The following is a 20,631-nucleotide window of genomic DNA, read 5'->3' on the forward strand; positions in this document are numbered from 1 at the left end:
CTTTCCCTGGAGTTTCTCTGACCACCAGACTTTAGTCGGTTCTGTCCAGAGCAGGCAGCATTGCCACAACCCCAAGGAGCAGGCCTCAACCAATGACTGACAGGAGTTAGTGTATAAATGCCCCAGTGTTCTGACTTTTTGGAAAGGATAACTCAGAGCCAGCTGCACACGTCTCCTAGAAACTGCACAGAGGTCACCTCCTCAATAAGGCACCCAGTATTGGCTTTCGTCTCTTCCCTGTTTCATTGCCCGACTCCCCTACTGGGGCATCCTGGGATCGTCTCCCAAATAAACTGTGTGGACTGACATCCATATCTCAGGGGCTGGCCAACCCAAACTAAAAGAAATGAACTTAAGAAATTGAGCATTAAACAAAGCACAAATGTGTATAAGGCCTTTCTCCATGCACAGTACTCCCTAGGACAGACAATTCATAATCTACCAGTAGGAGAGCTGGCGTAACTAGCACAGCCAGGGGAAGGGGGAGCGGGCGCTGTCTTGGGTGGCCTTCTGCCTCTCCTGTCAGCATCTCTTTCCTCTCTCCTGCAACCATCCTCTCTCTAGACCCATAAGCTTCTACCAGGTCACTCACTCTCTGTCTCTCAGCTTTATTCCAAGAAGTGATTCCTACCACAGGGAGCTGCAATTTCAGAGGGCAATCTTAGAAATAGAAATGTCCATTCATAAGGCTAGAGCTGGACTCAGTGACTGTGGAGGGGAAGGTAAGGGTGGGTAGGACAAGTATCCATTCAGCCTGCTGTCAGGACACTGAGATTCTTGGGCCTTGAATGTGCTACCAGGGCCCCATGGGCCAAGAGCGACTTCTAGTTATGACTTTTGTAGGTAGCCCCTCAAAAACAGAATAAATGAAGACTCAGCTCACCACCCCTATAAACACAGTGATTAAGCACTCGAGCTTTGAACTCAGGCTTACCCATCTCTCCTGTCACCTTGGGCAGGTTCCTTAACATCCCTGAACCTCAATTTTCCCATCTAATAATGGGGGAATATAATAAAACTCATAGGGCATCCCTCTTAATAAAAAGAGAACAACACTAATAAGTTAAACATTATGTGCTTGGTACATGCCAGGCACTTTCTACGCATTCTCACTGCATGGTCACACACCTGTGCAGTTATCATCCTCATTTTATAAGAAACTTCCCCAGGGTCATCCAGCTAATAAGAAGCAGAAGCCTGATTCCACTCTCAACTTCAATGTTATACAAAGGATATGAAAAGTAATTAACAGCGCCCGGCGAATACTGGGAGCTTGACGAATGTCGCTTCTTCCCTGGCTCCTTACTTCCTCCTTCTCTTCCGGGCTACCTCCCACTGGGGAAAGACTACAATGAAGAGACAGACATGGAGAGATCCATAGGGGCTCAGAAGGAAGAGGCTCAATGCCAAGCTCTTAATAAAGACCCTTCAGAGCAAATAGATTTTGGCTTCTTCTTCTATTAATACCTAAGCTCTTAAGATTCTTCCGACTCCATAATTTTCTTCTTTGGAACCTACACAAAATCCCTAAAATGACTTTCAAAAAGCCAGAAAGTCAGGAATATTAAAATAGCATAAAAGCTTCAGGTGTAATTAAGTCACCACTAAAACATGTTGACTCAGTATCATAAGAGTACACTGGATTAGGAGTCTGTCTCTCAGTCTGGCTCTGAGTGATCCTGAGCAAAGCCACCTGCCTTCTCTGTGCCTCCTTTAAAAGTATTGGTTAATGCAGAGATAATAATCCTTGTCTTGCCTTTCTTAAAGTTGCTAAGAGAATCATATGAGGAATGTATGTGAACAAACTTCACAAATTATAAAGCACTACACAAATGTGGGCAATTATCAGTATTAATCAAAGCTTATCTGACTTCCTAAGAAAATTCTTAACAAGAAATATGAGAGCCAAAAAGCAGAGGTGAGCAGCAAGCTAAAATGAGGAGGGCCAAGTGGTAAAGAAAAACTAGCTGTCAGAACCTCATTTTCTGTGTTGGCAGTTAACCTTCAGTCAATTTTATAAGGCCAGGAAATGGCCATATTTTTAATTAAGTGTCAGTGGCAGGCTCAGCAACATAAAATTTAATGGTAGGGAAGACACCACCTTAAAGAAACACAGCTTCTTACCTCTCCTTCTAAGAAAGATATCTTTTCTAAAAGCTGCAATATTAAGAGCTGTTTCTGTTGCAACTTCTTCTTTAATGATTCAATCTAGAAAGAAACAAATTGAAAACCGTTAGTCAAAAATATAGAACTGTACAAGTTAATCAGCTGGAAGAGATGCCTTGCATTTTCATTTAAACAGAACCTATACCTTGGTTCTTTGTATTTCATAGAACAACAGTATTAACATGAGATGCTCCATAAGAAGGAGATTCTGTGCCCAGATAAGCTTGGGACATCAGACATGAGTTTGGAGTCACCTGTCATTAGGTTTGTTTAACCTAACCTATCCACAATGATTTTCCCATATAACCCTTATTAGCATGCCTTAGGTGTCCCAGGGAACACGCTTTGGGACATGCAGATACAACTCTACATAAAATAATTATTCAGCTTAAATTTATGAGGCACCCAGCATATCAAACATTCAGCTCTGTTATTCTTAGTACATTCATATTTGTTCAACCAGGTGTCAAAAATTTTGGTCTGGGGAAGGGTCACTGTCACTAAAAGTGCTAATGAAATTCAGTAGACTGGGGACTCACGCAGCCTGGGGTAAGCAGGAAAGGCTTCCTAAAGAGAGAGACTTGAGTTGGGTTTTCACCTTTGTTTTTTTAATACACATATTCTCTCTTAGACTACTCTATTTTTCATTTACATATCATGATGTCTCCATAGACAAAAAAAAAAGCAAAAACCAGGGTACTCTTACCAGCCCACATCTTGGACACTAGTAGGAACAGTGTGTAGGTTCAGTCAATAACTTCTGATTTTGAAGAATGCCTTAGTTTTCCAACTATACTGTATATTAAATTTGAGCATTTGCAAAATCCTTTTAAAAAGCCCTCTCAGTGCAAAATGGCACAATTCCTATAGAAGAGAATCAAGCAATAGCAAGAAAAAGTACAAAAATACAACTGCATTTTACCCCTTGACCCAGCAATTTTAGTTCTAGGAATAGATCCCAAAGACACATGGGCCAAATATGAAATGACTTGGGCAAAGGGTTTTGATTTTTTAGAAAATACAAAGAAAACTGAACTCCATCAATTTAGTGGCTGGTTAAACAAACCATGGTACATCTTAACAATGGATACAATATAACCTTCAAGAAAAAAGGAAGATCTCTGAAACATTAATATGGTGTATTATAAGGAATACATGGTATGCTGGCTTTGATGTAAAACAGGTAATGACATATACATGAATATATATTTACAAAAGGAAACACTGCAAAGATAAAACAAACCTTAATTATTAAGAAATAGTTACAAAAGGGAGAAGGAGAAAATTAGATGGAGACAGAACAAGAAGAAAGACTTTTCTGATAATACTGTGTTATATAGGTTTAATTTTAAAATCACATTTTACAGGTTCAAAAAATAAAATTAAACCAAAAAGGAAAAAAAGTGAATCCTAAAACAAAACAAACTGTAATAAAGGAACTTAACCGTACATAAAATTAGTGAAAAGAATTAATGCAAGTGTTGTTAGGACAAGATAATTTGACTATATTTTTCTAGTGGAATGTATTCTAAAGATAAACAGAACTGCAAAGAAATCTCTCACTAGGAAAATCATTAGTAGTAATATTGGTATTGTTATTTTGAAATCATTTAATATATTGTAGTATAATGTTTAGAATCAAGATTTTTAGCCCAAGAGAAAAATACAAGCATGAAATCAAAAAAGTAAAATGAAAGTTACTAACTTTGAAATAAAAATATTAGCATGAACTTATAATCTTTTATTTTCTTTTGTTAAATATGCATTTCCTAACTCTGTCCACTGAGAAAAATTAAAAATAACAAAAAGCACATAATATATCCAGATTATAGTTTTCAAATACTATTCCTCATCAAAAAACACAGAATATCTTGAAAGAATGGCCCATTTCAAAGAGCAAAAAAGATACTAGATGAACCTGAAACACCTTGTTATGCCTGAAAACAAGGACATGAAGGGTCGGTCTCCCTTGAGCCAAGGATGGGACAATTTGAACATCAAAAATAATAATAATAATAATGAATGCAATTGCGTAAAACACATGGAATTGTATGGAATACGTATATCTATAAAAACCCTAGTTCTTCGAAAACAAAACAGCAGCAACTCATTAGCCACCACTGGAAGTGACAAGGGCACAAACCCCTTATTTAGAAACTTGGCAATTTAGAAGAAAGAATAGAGCATTTATCCTGCCTTTCTTATATAAATTGCATTTTGAGATTACTAAAGGGTCCTAATTTATGAGGGAAAAAGTTAAACTTTTCAGAAGAATTTGTTTTTAAAAAGGGGAAAGAATGATAGATTTAGAAAAATCACCATTGTGTAATCCCTATGAAATAACTGCCTCAAGCAACCATCAAAACTGGTAAGGTACTTTACAACTGTGTTTGGGGCTTTCACCATCTGAATCTATGGTCATCCCTAGCATTACCCAAAGTGGCACAATCAGATATTATGTGCCCCTGAAACAATACCAAATCAATCACATAGACATAGCAACGCCATGAAGTATTCTTGCCTCCCTCTACAACAGGAAAAAAGTTGAAACTGAGTCTAGTCAAGCTTCTAGAACTAATAAAGAAACAAAAATTAAATCCAGAAAGTGGGAACTTTTATAGGACAATTGACTCAGTTCTTGCCATGTCACTGGGTGTGGATAAACTTGAGACGGGGGTAGGGGAGGGTGGGTAACAGAGAGTAATGTGCTCTAGGTTAAAAGACTTTAGAAACATAACAACCAAATGTAATGGACCTCCCCTGTATTCTGATTGGAATAAAGCATCAGTAAAAAGACATTTTAAAGACATTTCAGAAAATCTTATTACAGACTGGTTATTAAATGATACTAAGGAAAAATGATTAATTTTGCTAGGTATGACAATGGCATTATGATTATATAAGAAAAAGTCCACATGTTTTAGAGACGTATAGTGAATTATATAGAAAATATATGCAAAATGTCTGAGATTTACTTTAAAATAATTACACGGAAGAGGAAAAAAAGGGGTAAGTAGAGCAAATGTAGCTAAATCTTGCTATTTGTTGAATCTGGGTAATGAATCTAGGCAGCTTCATCAATTCTTCTCTCTGTCCTAATTGCATTTGACATTTTCATTATGAAATATTTTAAATTCCACCTGGTCAAAAAATATAATCCTCTGACATGAAAAGCAAACCATACAAAACAGAATGTAATGAGAAACAGACTTAAGAAAAAAAGTCCAATAGTGATAATAAAAAATCTAACAATTAAAAACAGTAATGAGTTACCCTTTAATACCTATTAAATTTGCCCAAAACTACTGACTAAAGAAATCAGTGTTGGAAGGGCTGAGAGAGACAGCTACTCTATTCTCATGTGTTGCAAGTGGTACTATAAATTAGAATGACCCTTTGGGCAATTTAGCCATAAATATTAAGAGCCATAAAGCTGTTTGTACCCTTTGACCCACTAATCCCACTCCTGGGAATTTATCCTGAGATAATTTAGATGTAGGAAAAAAGCTACATATACAAAGATGTTCTTGCTCCTATTATTTATAATACATAAAATAGAAATAACCTTAATATCTAGCACTAAAAAAATGGGTAATAAATTATAGAATATCAATTTGATGGAATATATTACACAAACACTAAAAATAAATATATTGCAAAATGAAAAAGTGTTTACAAAAGCCTCAAGGGATAGAAAACAAAAGTTTACAATGGTGAAGGTAAAAGCTAGAAGAGAAGTTCGATAAACGAAATCAGTCTGGAGTTGGGGTAGCATCATGGGCAAAACAAAAGTTTGTTTTGTTTAAATTTCCTTTAACTTTTATTAGGAATAATTTTCAAAAGCCACCCTTATAGTGTTCCTTTTTCATTCCTTCCTATGGTGTTAAGATTTTTTCAAATCGACTTTTAAAATCGTTAAATGATAGGCAAAATGGGTTCTGAAATTAACTAAAAGGTTTCAAGAAGGTCAGAGGTAATATTTCATCAAATAACATAAAAAGTAGCTTCACATACACAAATTTCACCATCTCTGAAGGAATCACAGTGGTCTGTGAGTTAAGGGAAGCAAGGGATGTGGTTTAAGGACACCTTAATACACACCTCGTATGAAGATTTTCATAAAGAAATACAAGGCAGAGATGTGATCTGGAGAGCGGGGGGAAAATTTTGGACATTCTTAGAGGACAGAGAGTTGATGTTGGAGTGAAGAGGCACCCTGTTCTGGGGAGAAAGAACAAGCTGTGGGAAGGATTTGGGGGTGCCGAATCTTCTGATGACAAGGCTTGTGTTTTCCAGCAACCGATGCTTAAAGAAGCAGTTGTGTTATTGTGCAAAATGAATGCTGTGCGTGCACATTTGCTTTCAGCCTTGAGCATCTCTTACAGAACCACCTTGCACAGTATATTCTGTGACCAGGGTTGACTTGTTCAGATTAGAAGAAAAGGACACTAAAGCGGGACGGCAGTGTATGGCTGGCCCCTCACGCCCTACAAGGGGTGCCAACTTGAATCCAAACTTAGTCTCCCATGGAGCCTGTCCCTGGAGCTCATCTCACATCTTCTCCCAAATGAGGCACCCAGTTTCTAAAATAAGCCGACTCTCGTGCTTCTGGGTTTTGATAACATTCTAGGTGACATCTGACTCTCAAATCTTTGGTTCTTTTCCCACGACCACTAAATCACATATCTGTGTGGAAAAATGTTATTTCTGACTGCCAACTTCAAAGAGCCTTGAAATATAGTCTCCTATAGCACCTAGCACATGATAAGCACTCAAAAAATTAGCCACTACTATGTCATTACCTGTATTTCTCCCTCCTTAGACTGTGAGCTTCTTGAGAGTAAAGACCTTGGTCATCTTTATATTCTCAGACAATAAATGAATGAATCAACGATCCATCCACCTATCTCTACAAAATCTATCCCTTAAACTTCAGAGGCAAGATCATCTGGAACAGACTCTTGGAGGCCCTCACGAACCAAGGTGGATGTGGCCCCAAAAGCAGCTCCCCAAATCAGGAGCCATCCAAAATCCAGGGTATCCTGCAGCTGGTATGTAAGCAAAATCCACCTGGCACCTTTCCTCTCATTTTTTGATGCATTTAAATTTATAAATTTGATCTTCAAGAAGTTTATGTGCTCTTCATAAAGCTACATTTAGGCCTAGCTGTCACCAGGTAGTGGTAAATGACCAAAATTACCAGGCTCAAGTCAGGGCATTAGGAAATGAGAAATTAGAAGCATTCATTTTCCAGACCTCATCTATGATATCAATACAGGAACATAATCTTATTGCAACAGTAAAACTGAAATATCAAACAGGAGACTCCCTTATAGAGCAAAAGGAAGAAACATATTTTGGTAAAATCTGGAACCTTTAACTGATGCTAATAGAATTTTTTTCTAATCTTTGTCTTCATTTGAATGTTTTTTGGTAACTCAAACTGAATATATGTCCTGCCGCCTAATTGATGATGCAGGATATTAGGTCTCTAAGACAATAGAGTGGAAGGGTCTTCAAATTTCTTAGAACTGATAATGGCTTTTCTTAACATTAGCCACAACTGAGTTACCTGCATAGGTGATCTGAGTGAGCTAAGCAATCCCTCTTAACTGTAGCCACACACTGGAATCACCTGGGGGAAGCTTTTTACAAAATTCCAGCTTTGAGGCTCTACCCCTAGAGATGCTGAATATAACACTCTCCTACTTAAAAACCTGAGCGAGCTTCTAATATTCCAATTCCCTAGCATGGACATTAGGCCCTTCTGCTGTGGTCCCATTTTATCTCCTCAGTTTCATTTCATGCCTGTCCCATGCCACAATGAACATACAGAAAAGACACTCCATGCTCTCAGCACTCCATGGACATACCTCTAGGCCTTTGTACAGGCTGGTGCCTTCGCCAGGCCTTTCCACCCTCCATCCCCTTCTCCACCAAGAAACCTCTTGCTGTCAAAAGTACTCAATGGTCACCTCCCAGACTAGCCCAAGTCCTTCAGGCTGGCTTTGTGTCTCCCTCCTCTGTTCTACCTCAGCCCTTTGTGCAAACCCAACAGGACACGTCACTGCCACTGCCACTGCCATCCTTTGTTTACATCTTGCTCTTGTACCAGACAGCAAACCCACCTGGAATAGATGTTTAGTGTATCAATTATCTTACATAAAAGAGCAGTTCTCTGAGAAGGTGAAATCACCCTTATATCAATCAACACATTTTTATAAACTGCTTTGGAAACAGATTGCTATAGTGAAAGGATTCCCCCCAATTCATTTCAAAAAGAGCTTATATGTCAACCAGACCAAAATGAAATTGTACGAAAATTTAGTAAGGTCCTGTTACGGATTCAGAACAACTCTGGATGTTGCAAGGCTTCTCAGCTTCCTGGAGATTTTTTTTTTTTTTTTCCATTAGTGACAGACACGTAGGACACGAGTCATTTCATGTTAGATAATGGAATATGATACGGCCCTATAATTAGAATTATGTGACTAATACCCAACTGTTCAAGACTCATGAAACATAACTCAATATTAAGGTTGGGGACGTGGAATATAAGAAATGGAAGCAGCAAATAAGTACTAAATACTAGACAGCATTTGATACAGTTTTTTAAGAAATTGTGCTTTGGGGTCTTCTTTTACCAGTTAACTAATGTAAATATATACATATCTGAAAAATGCCTTCTGTAAAACAGGAAACACACTGAAACAGACGACAATACTAAAAGGTATGTTAAAATTAATGGTCATATTGAATTAAATTATTTAAAATCTTGTAAAGGAAAGGGAATTAGATTTTTAAAATCCAAACTAAATTTATGAATTTATTATTTTCTTTGAAATGTTTTGTTTTCATTCTAATTTTAAGAATAATCAAGTAACCAGAGGCACTTTTATTCAAAATCGGGATATGAGAGCTGTGGGGGGCGGGCGAGGGGGGCGAGGGGCGGCATATACACCTACTGCAAAACTTGACACATTAAATAAATAAAGTTTCCCAACCTCTATTACCAACACCCCCACTTTGTTACCCCTTCCCGTGAACCCTCACTTTAAAAGAGTTCCTAAATTGCATTGATGAAGAAATAATTCATTTTCCCATTAAAAACTATGCTAAAGGTGAATAACTGCCAATTGAAGCTTCTAATCAAAATGAGGTAACCAGGGTTCTGAATTCTAGGTCAAAGTAAAGCAATATGACACTTTATTGTGAGCCTCTGCAGACTTTTCATGGAAAATTTATGCTGTTAGATTACTTGAAAATTTCACAGGAAGACAGCTTGAGGACTCCTCATTATTGTTTTCAAAACCTCTAAAGAGCCAGTGAATCAGTGAACTGACTGGGGCAGTGATGGAACAGGACAAGCAAGAACCTTCTAGAGCTCACTCAGGATTTCAGTTGCCTTCTCCCTTAGCTTCTTCTTGTCCCGACAGGGCCTTATTTTCGACACAGCCTCTTATGATCTGGCAAACAGTTGTCTCCGTTTCCCTCAACAAAATAGAAATCAAGTTTGGTCCTCAACCATGAAAAATGAGAATAATTGGTATTTTATACTCTTCCTCCGAAAAGCTTTTTTTAAAAAAATTTTGCAACAGTTTCTCTTAATTCTATTTTAGAAGTCTTGTAATACTGTGATTTCGGTTATGTATTTTTAAAGTGCATTCTCCTTGATAAAAAGCCACCACAGTAAGAATTTAAAATAACAATAAAGTTACCCTCTTTTCCTAAAAAATAATAAAACATAGAGAAATATGACAAGATCAGAATCTGGCCTGCACTAATGCAGCATGAAAGAACAGTTTAAAAAGGACAAGGAAAATGGTACATTATCTCATTTTGCGGGGAGTGAAGGAAATGAATTAAGGCCACAACAAAACGAAACTGAAAAATTGCTAAATGAAGCTCTGAGTGGAGAAAATGAAAAAATCAATGAAGAAACGGAGGGGGAAAGGTACATTTTTCATTTTCATGATGCTTAATTGGGTTTGTAGAAATTCATTTTCAATTAATGTGTCTTGTGGCATTCAGCCAGGCTAGATATGAAGAGGGCACATATTTTAATCAATTTTTTTCTATTAAGTTTGAAGTAATATATAATAATAGAGCTATACCATTCAAAAAGATCAGTTGAAACTGGCTTCTGAGGTAAAATAATCTAATTTGGTTTGATTTCTATCATATATTAAAGATAGCCGGACTTCTCTTGAAGGAAAGGATAGCAACCCAAGTCTCCCAGGTGCCTCACCATGACCGGGCTGTATAAATACCAGGCAAGGATGAATAAACCATATTTGCAATCTGCTTGCATTCACAGGGAAAGAAGAAAGAGGGGTGCACTGGGTACCAGGGCTTTTGTTGGGTTAGTTCATTATTCTCAGAAACAACCCTAAGAGTGGCCATCTCCAGAGAGTAAGAAACTGAGGTTCCTACAGTCTCATCATCTAGTCATCCCCTCAACAATCTCCTGTGATCACCTCTGCATCAGGCCCTGTGTTAGATTAGATGCTGGGAGCACAGCAGAGAGGTAGGAAGACTTGGTCTCCATCTTTAGGGAACAGACATCCTGGTGAGGAAGGCAGGCAATAAATGAAGAAAAAAATGCACAAGTAAATGCAATACAGGATGATGTATATAGAATATAGAATGTACCTGCTGACTGCTGACGGGGTGAGGGAAAGGTTCAAATCACAAGGTTGAAGAGGGTGACCAGCTCATCCCACATCGCCCAGGACTTTCCAGGCTTTAGCGCTGGAAGTTTCATATGCCAGGAACCTTTTCATTGGCAAGCTAGCTGGGACAGCTGGTCCCCAAAGAGCTTGATGCTGAAAGGAATAAGATCTAAACCCCTATCTCTCTGATGTCAAGGCCCAGGCTCTCTTTCGCACCATACTGATGTTCAGAGGTTTGTCTCCATTGTCCCTAGGTGACAACCTATCGCTGCAATACTGCCAGGAAATGAGGCAAGGCTGAGAAGAACGTTGGCAGGTGATAGCTTCTTTGACAAAAGATTTGCTGGGGTCCTAAGTCTTTAAAGCTGGTCTTTTCTCCTCTGTGTCTTTAGAAGAGGAAGGTGGAATGGAGAAGTGGGAGAGAGAATGCTCTAAACATCTCTATTCCTGTGCTTCTCTTGATGGATACAGGATCAGGGACAAAAGATCATCCACTGAACAGGAATATCCAGGGAGAAAAGTTGTTTCAGACTAATGTAATGATATAATGTATATGAGAGTACCAGCTCCACACAAAGCTGATGGGGAAAAAAAAAAAGCTCCGAAAATTCAAGTTCTCTGGCATACGGACCCTCACCTGCACTGGCCAAGGCTCTCCTGGGAGTCTCCTAGCTGTCCTTCCTGACCCTCTCCCCTCCTATTTGCCCAGTAGCCCCTGCCAGAGCCATCAATCCAGGGCTTAGATCTGATCAGGCAATAATGTCATTAAGGAATTTGAAGCAAAGTAATAAAGGACCTTTTCTTGGCTTAGGGCTGATAACCCACCACAACTGGTCTCCATCTACATTTCTAGCCTCTTCATTATGATTCCCTCCTACAGCTCAGTCAAACTAGATTACTATTCTCTGAATTCGCCCTATACTGCCTGGCGTCCATGTTTTTGTTTTTTGTTTATGCTGCATCTTGTCTGGCATGTCCTTTTCCACCCATTCAATCTCTGCCTAGAAAAATCCAATCCATCTTGTAAGACCTGGTCATATATCACCTCCTCCATAAAGACTCCCCACCCACACCAGAATGAGTGAACATTTAGCGTGCTGTGCTAAGCCCTTAGCATGCAGTATATGTCAGTCACTCCTCACACCTGCTTCACCTTGAAGCAGGTGTTGTATCGTCATTCCCATTCTGTTGATAAGGAAACTGTTAGAGAGGATAAAACTTGCTCAAGTTACTTTAAAGCTCAGTCATGAGCAGAGGAAGGACGCAAAGCCAGATTTAACTTACTTAAGGTCCATGAGCTTAACTATTATTGTCTACAGTTTCTGTGCCCCGGCGAACAGCTCATACCTGCCTCGAGTTTTGATAGGCTTTACCGTCAACCAGAAAGTCCTTGAAGGGCAGGAACTCACATCCATTTTTGTATTTGGTTCATAAAAGGTGCTTCTTAAGTGTTCACTGACTGACCCATAAATTGTTCACTGACTGACCCAAGGGCTTCCCATAAGTTTGGCCCAGTTCCTCATCACCTCCATATCCACTCCTAAGCCCAAGGACTATATTTCTTGCAGACTTCAGCACTAGGGCAAGAGAACAGAAATATTTAAAGACAGTGACACTTAGAAAACAGCTCCAGCTTGAAAAAATTGCCATGAAAAAAAATCAGTGGGGCCAGAATAGACCATTCAATAAATACTTTAGAGAAACAAGCTTTACATGATGAGTGCACCTCCTCGCCTCAAAAAACAAACAAACAAACAAACAAACAAACCTGCCTCAAAAAAAATAAAAAATAAAAAAACCACCACCAGTGGAGCCCAATCACATCAAATATACAAAAAATAACACCACTAGTGGAGCCCAATCACATCAAATATACAAAAAATAAATTCTACTTGAATTATTCTTTATTTGTTCAACAAATATTTATTGAGCACCTCCTATATGCCAGTGACTATTCCAGGATTTAACAAATACAGCTAAAAAGAAAACAAACAAAAACCACTGCCCTTGGAGAGCTTACATTCTAGTGGAGGGAAACAGACAACAAATAAATAAGCAAAATAGGTAAGCGTAGAATATATTACAAGACGATAGGATAGATAGTTATGGCGAAAATAGAGTAAAGAAGAGGATGGAGGGTATGAGTTGGGGAGGTATAATTAAAGACCTGAAGAGGAAAACAGAGCTCTAAAACAATTACAAAAAATATCCTTATGACAAAAAAATAAGACACACAACTCAAAAAAGATTGATAACTTTATACCAAAATTAAATACCTATATATTATGCAAGACACCATAAACAAAAAACATTGACAAGGAGAAGATAATGGCATCCAAATATTTTTTGATAAACAATGAAGACTGATAGTACACAGAATAAGCAGGAAAAAAGATAAACAACCAAACAGAAAAATAAAAGATATGAACAGCCAATTCATAAGGTGGAAGCCTGAATGGTCAACAAGCTTACGAAAAGATGCTTAATCTCGCCAGTCCTAATGAGTAGTAATCACGCTGACGCAAATTCAAATCAAAACAAAGAGATTCTATTTCACAAATGGCGAAAATTATAGTCCAACAGTGCCAAGAGGTGGTGAGGATGTGGAGAAATCTGCCTTCTCACATGCGATGGGTGGAAGTATATGTATACTTTGGAGAGCAATTGGGCAATATCTAGCAAAGGTGAAACTGTGCCAACCCCAGGCTCTGGCAATTCCTTCTTAAGTATATTCTGTAGCTAGAGACATGTTCGGCATTGTTTGTAAAAGAATAAAAATTTGGAAACAAGCTAAATGTCTATCAACAGGATACATTACAATATATTCCCATAATGGACTATGAGACAGCAATTAAAATGAAGTAAATGAACTAAATATATCTTTATGTAAGACCATCAAAAATAAAATTGAGAAAAGGAATAAGTTACAAAGTATATACAATGAATTTTACTTATTTACATATTATAAATAAAAACTTACATACGTGTTTAAACATATAAACTAAGCTATACACTGATAACAGATAAATATATGCATTGTAAAAGCATGTAAACATGGTCTGGATAGAGACCAAACTGCCTCTGAAGAGGGAGGGAGTGGGAAGAAGGAAAAAAATCAAACTGGGGAGGAGTGAGTAAAAAGAGAACCTCTTCTTTGTAAATTTTCTATTTAGAAAAAATCTGAAATATGCCAAAATTTTAACATTTGTCAATTCTAGAGGAGAGTACTAGGGTTTTTGTCTTTATTGTTCTCTATAATTTTCCATATTTCGACATTTTTTTCCAATTAACAAAAATTAAGCAACAAATGAATGCGGACTTTGGACTCAAAGATCTGGGTGTAGACCCAGCACCGCCATCATTTGCTGAGACGGCCAGCTACTTATTTTTTAAAACTGTGAGTCTCAGTTTCCTGTGCTAAAAAAAGGGGAAAGGGCTAATAATAGCAGAGGGTTAACATGAGAGTGTGAGGTCTAGATGCATAGCCTTGAAACATGAGAAACATCCAACAGCTGAAATTTACTTGGACAGCAGTGCAGCCTCACATACTCTCTATGGCAGAACGTGGGCACCCTGTCTCTAAGAAATATTGCAGAGCCAATTAGAAACAATCTCAAGAAAGAGACAATGGGTTTAATGACATCTGCAAAGAAAAGACCTTCTCCCTTGAAAGGACAATTTGTATTGTGAATACACTCATCAGTGCATGTCATACAATGAACCTGCAATATTCCTTTCTATAATGCATAGGAAAAAAAGGTTCACACACATATGTGAGCTTTCTGATACATTCTAAAAACTTTACATTTTCAATAAAGTAAGGAAGTGAATAATACAATGAAAACACTGGAATCTGAAACCATAGCATTTTCGGTTACTATAAATAAATTCTGCCTCAAACTTTTGAGTAGCACTCCTTTGGGTGGGGGCCTGATGGCTATGAGACAGAACTGCAGCAAGAGCCCAAGGCTAATGATCCAGTTAAAGGGAGAAGGAGGTGGATGACTAGAGGGGAAGTGGTGTGGGATGTAGGGCGGGAGGGATATGAGCACTGAATTCAGGTTTGACAGGCAGAAGTGAAGTTCACGCCATATCACAATCCTGAAAGGAAAGGGTGAACAGAGGGGCACTGACAAAGGTAGAGAGGAGCAGGTGGTGGGAGGTCCAGTCAGGCTGGGATGCAGATTGAGAGGATCACCAACTAGCTTAGGATCCAGCGTCAGTTCTAGGGGGAGGTGCATGAGACGCCAGGGGCATAAAATTTTGGAGGGAGAGGTACTCTCAGGGCTCTGCAGACAACCTAGGCACCTCATCCACGGTCTGCACCACAAAATAAGGCCTATCTGGCCTCTAGGCACTATCTGTAGCCCAAAAGAGGGAAGAAACTCCAAGGGAGAGAGGCTTATGTGGGTGACCCATTTTCAAGTCATTGCATTCTGATTTCATACTATTTCATTTTTTGAAGCTGGGTAATGAATCTATTCCACTAGAACAAATGACAGGAACTTAGAAAAACATGAGGTCAGTGAAGGTATGTATCCCTAGAAACAGGATAGGTCATGACACTAGAGTGACACCTAGATTAGCGATTCTCAAATATGACTCAAATCTCCGTAGTGGAAGTCTGGATACCCAGCAGAGTATCTGGGAATCTGCACTTAAACAGATTCATTACTAGTATGGAAAATCATTCCTCTGCTTCCTTTTCCATCCACTGCCTACTTGCTTAAGACGAGCAGAGCATCTAAAATGAAAGACCAAAGACAACTATTGACAAGAAAGCATCTACCTACATGCTTCGCCATGACAATTAGGTGGGACTGGAGAACCACCCAACGTCTAAGTGACACTGGGCCTCTTATTGAACTCACTCCATTAGCTGAGTCTACTAGCTTACATAGGCTAATACCTCCCACTGACTATTTCTACCACTGCTGTTACTGCTACTAGTTTCCAGCAACATTGTTAAGTTTTGATGAGATATCAGCACCTGTGGCTGTCTCAAGAAGACCTCCATATAAATAAAGCAGGCATGAATTATATTTCACTTCACTATATTTTAGCCGAATATATTTCTCTCTTCAACAGATACACTTCTCCATTTCATGAAGTTAGTTGAACTGTCTATTCAGGCAAAATGTCCATGGAGATAGAAGCCAACCAAACTTTACTTAAATATACAAGAAGAGGGCTAAGTTGACTAGTGCTGTTGATCTCCGTTCAGAGAGAACATCCACATTCTTGGGCTCCCTCCCACATACAAAGATAATCAAACTACACGGACATTTGGCTGCTTCTGTTTTTCCTGGGGTGTGATCTGGTGGGGAGCATATCCTGGAGCACTGGAGTTCTTCAAGCCTGCTTCCCATCTCCTTAGCAGGTGTCCTTGGCAGCTTTTCCATACGTAAGGCTCCATTTTCCAAGATCTTAGGACCAGCCTCCACCTGGCACTTCCTGAATTATATTTTAGTACTATTTTTCATCGCAGTTCCTTCTTTGGTGTCTAGGAAGCCAAGTTTCTAAAAAGACTCTGTGGATCTTGGAGTTTTCTTGACTGCCGTGTGAGGTTGTATAAGCTGAGATTATAGTATGTAGCGTTTTCACAAATAAGAGCCCTACGTGGTCAAATTTTCCTTTCAATAGCATGTCCTTCCTGTCTTGTTCATCAGCTCATCAGATACATGCCACCTCTTCCCAGCAGAGAGAATGCAAGTGTTCTTCTAATCACCAAGAATAAAAGGAATCGCTTCTGACCAGGGCAGGCTACCATTTTATCATCTTCCAAAGAGTCGGAGACTAAATCTGGAGAAGAGCTCGTGTGACATGATCTGGAAATAGTTCAATTGAGTGGATTAGGGTTGTGGGCTCAGTGCTATGGCTCCTTTCCCCTACCCCCATTCAGCTAATAATCAGTGATGGAGATTACTCTGAATCCTCTAAACACAAGGCAACTGGCAAAAACGTACTTTTGTGTTGTACATTTCAGCATACCACACCATAGTTTTAAAATAAAATGCGTGCTAACAAATGCCTGATCCATTTAAAATGGAAGGTTCTTGGGATGGAGAGTATTTAAACTTTTTAAGTTGCTTTGTGTATAAATATTCTACTCACAGGACTGATGGCTAAACTAGAATACAGCACAAAGCACAGAAGAGAAGAGAGAAGTTTATCGAAATATCCCATTTGACCCACAAGACTCCCAAAAGAAAGGGCAGCCCTACATATTGGTCAAGAAATCAACCCCGTTACTTTTGTTTTTAATTTATTTAACCTTACTTAGGGTATACACAGCAGGAACTCACCAACCAGTAATTTTCTTTTCTCTAGCTTACTTTAAAAATACAGTATATAATAACGTAAGAGAGATGTGTTAATTGACCGTGTATGTTAGTGATAGGGCTTCAGGTCAACAATAGGCTATTAGTAGTTAAGATTTGGGGGAGTCAAAGGGTATACACAGCAAGAACTCACCAACCAGTAATTTTCTTTTCTCTAGCTTACTTTAAGAATACAGTATATAATAACGTAAGAGAGATGCGTTAATTGACTGTGTATGTTAGCGATAGGGCTTCAGGTCAACAATAGGCTATTAGAAGTTAAGATTTGGGGGAGTCAAAAGTTATATTCAACAGCATGGGGGGGCTGGCTCCCCTAACCCCCCATGTTGTTCAAGGGTCAACTATACATCATCTCACTTAACTATTACAAAAAATCCTCTCAGGTAGATGCTGTTATTAACCCCATTTTACAGACATACTGCTTCTAAAGTCCATGCTCATCACCATTTGCTAGGCCACTGTTCATTACATACCCACGAAGGTCTCTAATTGTACTTCTCCCAGGTCTCTAAATGCATGGGAGGCATGAAGAGTCAGGGCCTGGGAGTTAAGTTATGGGGACTTGAAAAAAGAGAATTCCTACTTGGCTGAATGGCTCAAGAGCCAGGAACCAGCAACTCACACCTCAGCTCTCGGAAGTTACTCATCATCTATTCTCCCTGATCCAGTTTGTCTCCTCAGAAAACTGTTGCATTATAGTAAGAGAATCACTCTTTAAACATTTAAGAGATGATAATTAAATACTTTCAAAACAATTTCTTAAAAATTGCAAAAATATCCTGCTTTGTCTTGAACTTGAGAAGTAGTCATTGTTAATACTATTATTTCGACAAGGTATTATGTTCTTCTCTTTAGAAGGAAGAACAGTGTGGCCAAATGTAAGGTCTTCTGTGTAGACAGGAGTACATAATTTAAACCAGGGTGAGGGCAGACAACATGCACACACAAGCACTGTGGGAAGAGGACACGTGAGAACCACTTCTGGTCTCTTTGTTACTGGTAGGTTCTCAGCTTCCACTGGAATTGGATTCTGTCCCTTCACATCTCTCTTATCTGCTTATCAAGTGTGGCTAATCTACTTGCCTTAGTAAAAAGTCAAATGGACGTGGGTAGCCTCTGGGAAGTTTTTGTCTGGATACCACCAGGCCAGTATAGCTATTAAGAGTAAGCTATCTGGCTGGGATTTTCAAGAAGTGCTAGATCCCCTGACAGGACCTTCAGATGGTCACACACTTGGACCAGCTCTCCCGCTTCAGTGTACCTGGTCCCTGCTGACTGGTCTCCCTGGCTTTCTTCCCTGGCGCTCCTCTGCCCCAAGATTACACCAGCTTTCCTCCTCAGGTATAACAGCTTCTGAGGGAAGCTAACTGAATACATGACATGACATGAAAACCCAGCACGGAGACTCATGAATCCAAGAATCCAGAGCATCAGCTCTTCAATCCTGGCTGAAGAGTAGAATCCTGTGGAGCCTGAAAAACCAACCACAAAAACGCCAATACCCAGGCCCTCCTTCCTACCCCTATCTGTCAGGTTCTGGCATTTTTAAAAAACTTCCTAGTGATTCTAATGTGCAGCCTGCATGGAGAAGCACTAATAAGAAAATAAATTCCTCTCACCTTTGTACTCATTAAACATCTAAATTATAAAAGAGGCTGGGGCATGCAATTGCTTTCCACAAAAGAAAATTCTGAAGAAATAATGCTTCTTCTGAAACGGAAAGGAAACCTCTTCAGACTCTTTCTCTTGGAAGAAATATTTTACCTATCGCAAATGCAGTGGGAAATCAGAAGGATGTGATAAAACAAAAGGATGTCTATGGTTGATGTAGAAATAGGTAAAGGAACTCTTATTGAATTACTGTATATTCAGCTGAATAATATCACTGTTCTTGAGCAAGATGTAAATTCACCCTTTTTGAGGGCAAATAAGTATGTTTTTTCCTCCAGATGATTTTCTGTTGGCAAAAAAGCAGCTTTGGTTGGCAGGGGACTTGGCAAGCGCAGGTAAAGAGGTATGAATGACCCTGCCGACTGAAGAAACAACATGTAAAGATGTGTCAAGGTGTTCACTGCTCTGGCCCTAGGTTCCTCCCTGACTTTTGCTCCTCCCTGATCCCCTGGCTCCTTTGATGGCAAGCTAAAGAACACAGCATGACTGGAGGCAAAGGACCTAATCCCAACAGAAGCTTGAAGCCCAAGCTGAGGATTACTCTGGAACTCAGGTAACACCAGATAGGAAAACCTACGAGTGTGGGACCACATCTGCACCGCTCCCACTGTGCACCCAGCCCTGCAGAGAGCACGTGCTGGTGATGGAAGGATGAGTAAACTTCCCCACAGTGCTATTTTTTTTCAGTCCCTCTATATTTTCTGGCAAACCCTTAAAATTCAAATAGGCCATATATAAAGCTTTTGTTGTTGCTCTTTTGTTTGCTTGTTTGTTTGTATTTTGTCAAAGCCAGAACCAGTTAGAAAAACTAGCGATGAAAGGGAGATAATCAGTCCGAGAAGTCCACCACAAAAGGAGACTTAATTTGGTACATAGATCTAACCTAGTGGGGGTAGTTGGTCCCACACTTCACACCAAATACTTTGTGCTGTCTTTTTTCAATGAACTTGACCCCATAAGATATATATTAATCCTTCATTTCAAAAAGGCCCATCCTGCCTCCTTCCTTCTTACATGTACAAGTCCTTACTGAAAAACACTATCCCACACAATGAAAATCAAGTCATTATTGAGCTAAAAACTGCAAAACCTAGGCCGGTTACTTTTTCTTTAGTATATTATTATTATTATTTATTATTATTAAAAAATTACATTCGACTGAAGTGAAAGGAAATATATTGCCTAACATTGAAGGATTCTGAGAACCTCAGTAATAATACCAGGATGTTTGGAGCTGAAAAAGGAAGCCCATCATTTTAATAAATTGAGTTTCTTCACAGACTTTATGACTGAAATGACAACAACAATGGATAAAGACTAGATTCCCAACCTTGGTGAACGTGAAGCTATTGCACTGACAAGCTTTCAGACTTCACATGAGGGAAGGACAACTTTTCCTAACATCTACTACATGTAAAGGCTGCCTCTATTTCTAGGGCAAATTTGTCTTAACATCTGGGTAGTTGGAGTTCACAGATACACATACTCCTCTTCTAAATTTGAAGTTCAAGATTCCACAAGTAACTCATTCAGAAGTCTGGATTTTTCAAAGTTTGGTCCAAATGCCCTGAAGTGATTCAGTTATAATTTTGCTGAATTTGGTCACTAGACAAAGAAATAACGCTGAGATCACAATGACAGGCACAGCCCAGGAAACAGTCTAGAATTCTTTATTTGTAAGGAGCTTCTATCTCAATTTACCTCATAAGGAACATATCTGTGGTGAAGGGCTAACTACCTTCCCAGGGCAGCCAATATTAGAAATGTTTTCTTTAGGTTAA

The 20,631-nt window shown here is 39.0% G+C and overlaps 1 protein-coding gene across 2 annotated transcripts in view; it reads right to left on the minus strand.

The window, feature by feature from the left end:
- MYZAP (myocardial zonula adherens protein) overlaps positions 1–20,631 on the minus strand; it is an 87,421-nt gene that overhangs the window by 19,244 nt on the left and 47,546 nt on the right. The window contains exon 11 of one of the 2 annotated variants that reach the window (XM_006920326.3): positions 2,125–2,208. In XM_006920326.3, coding sequence (XP_006920388.1) covers positions 2,125–2,208 — 84 coding nt within the window. Of the gene's footprint in view, positions 1–2,124; positions 2,209–16,042; positions 16,667–20,631 lie in introns of those variants that run through there. The other variant, XM_015596086.2, reaches the window with a different exon arrangement.

The sequence above is a fragment of the Pteropus alecto genome, unplaced genomic scaffold (genome assembly GCF_000325575.1).
Source record: "Pteropus alecto unplaced genomic scaffold, ASM32557v1 scaffold86, whole genome shotgun sequence".
In the NCBI taxonomy this organism is placed as follows: domain Eukaryota; kingdom Metazoa; phylum Chordata; class Mammalia; order Chiroptera; family Pteropodidae; genus Pteropus; species Pteropus alecto.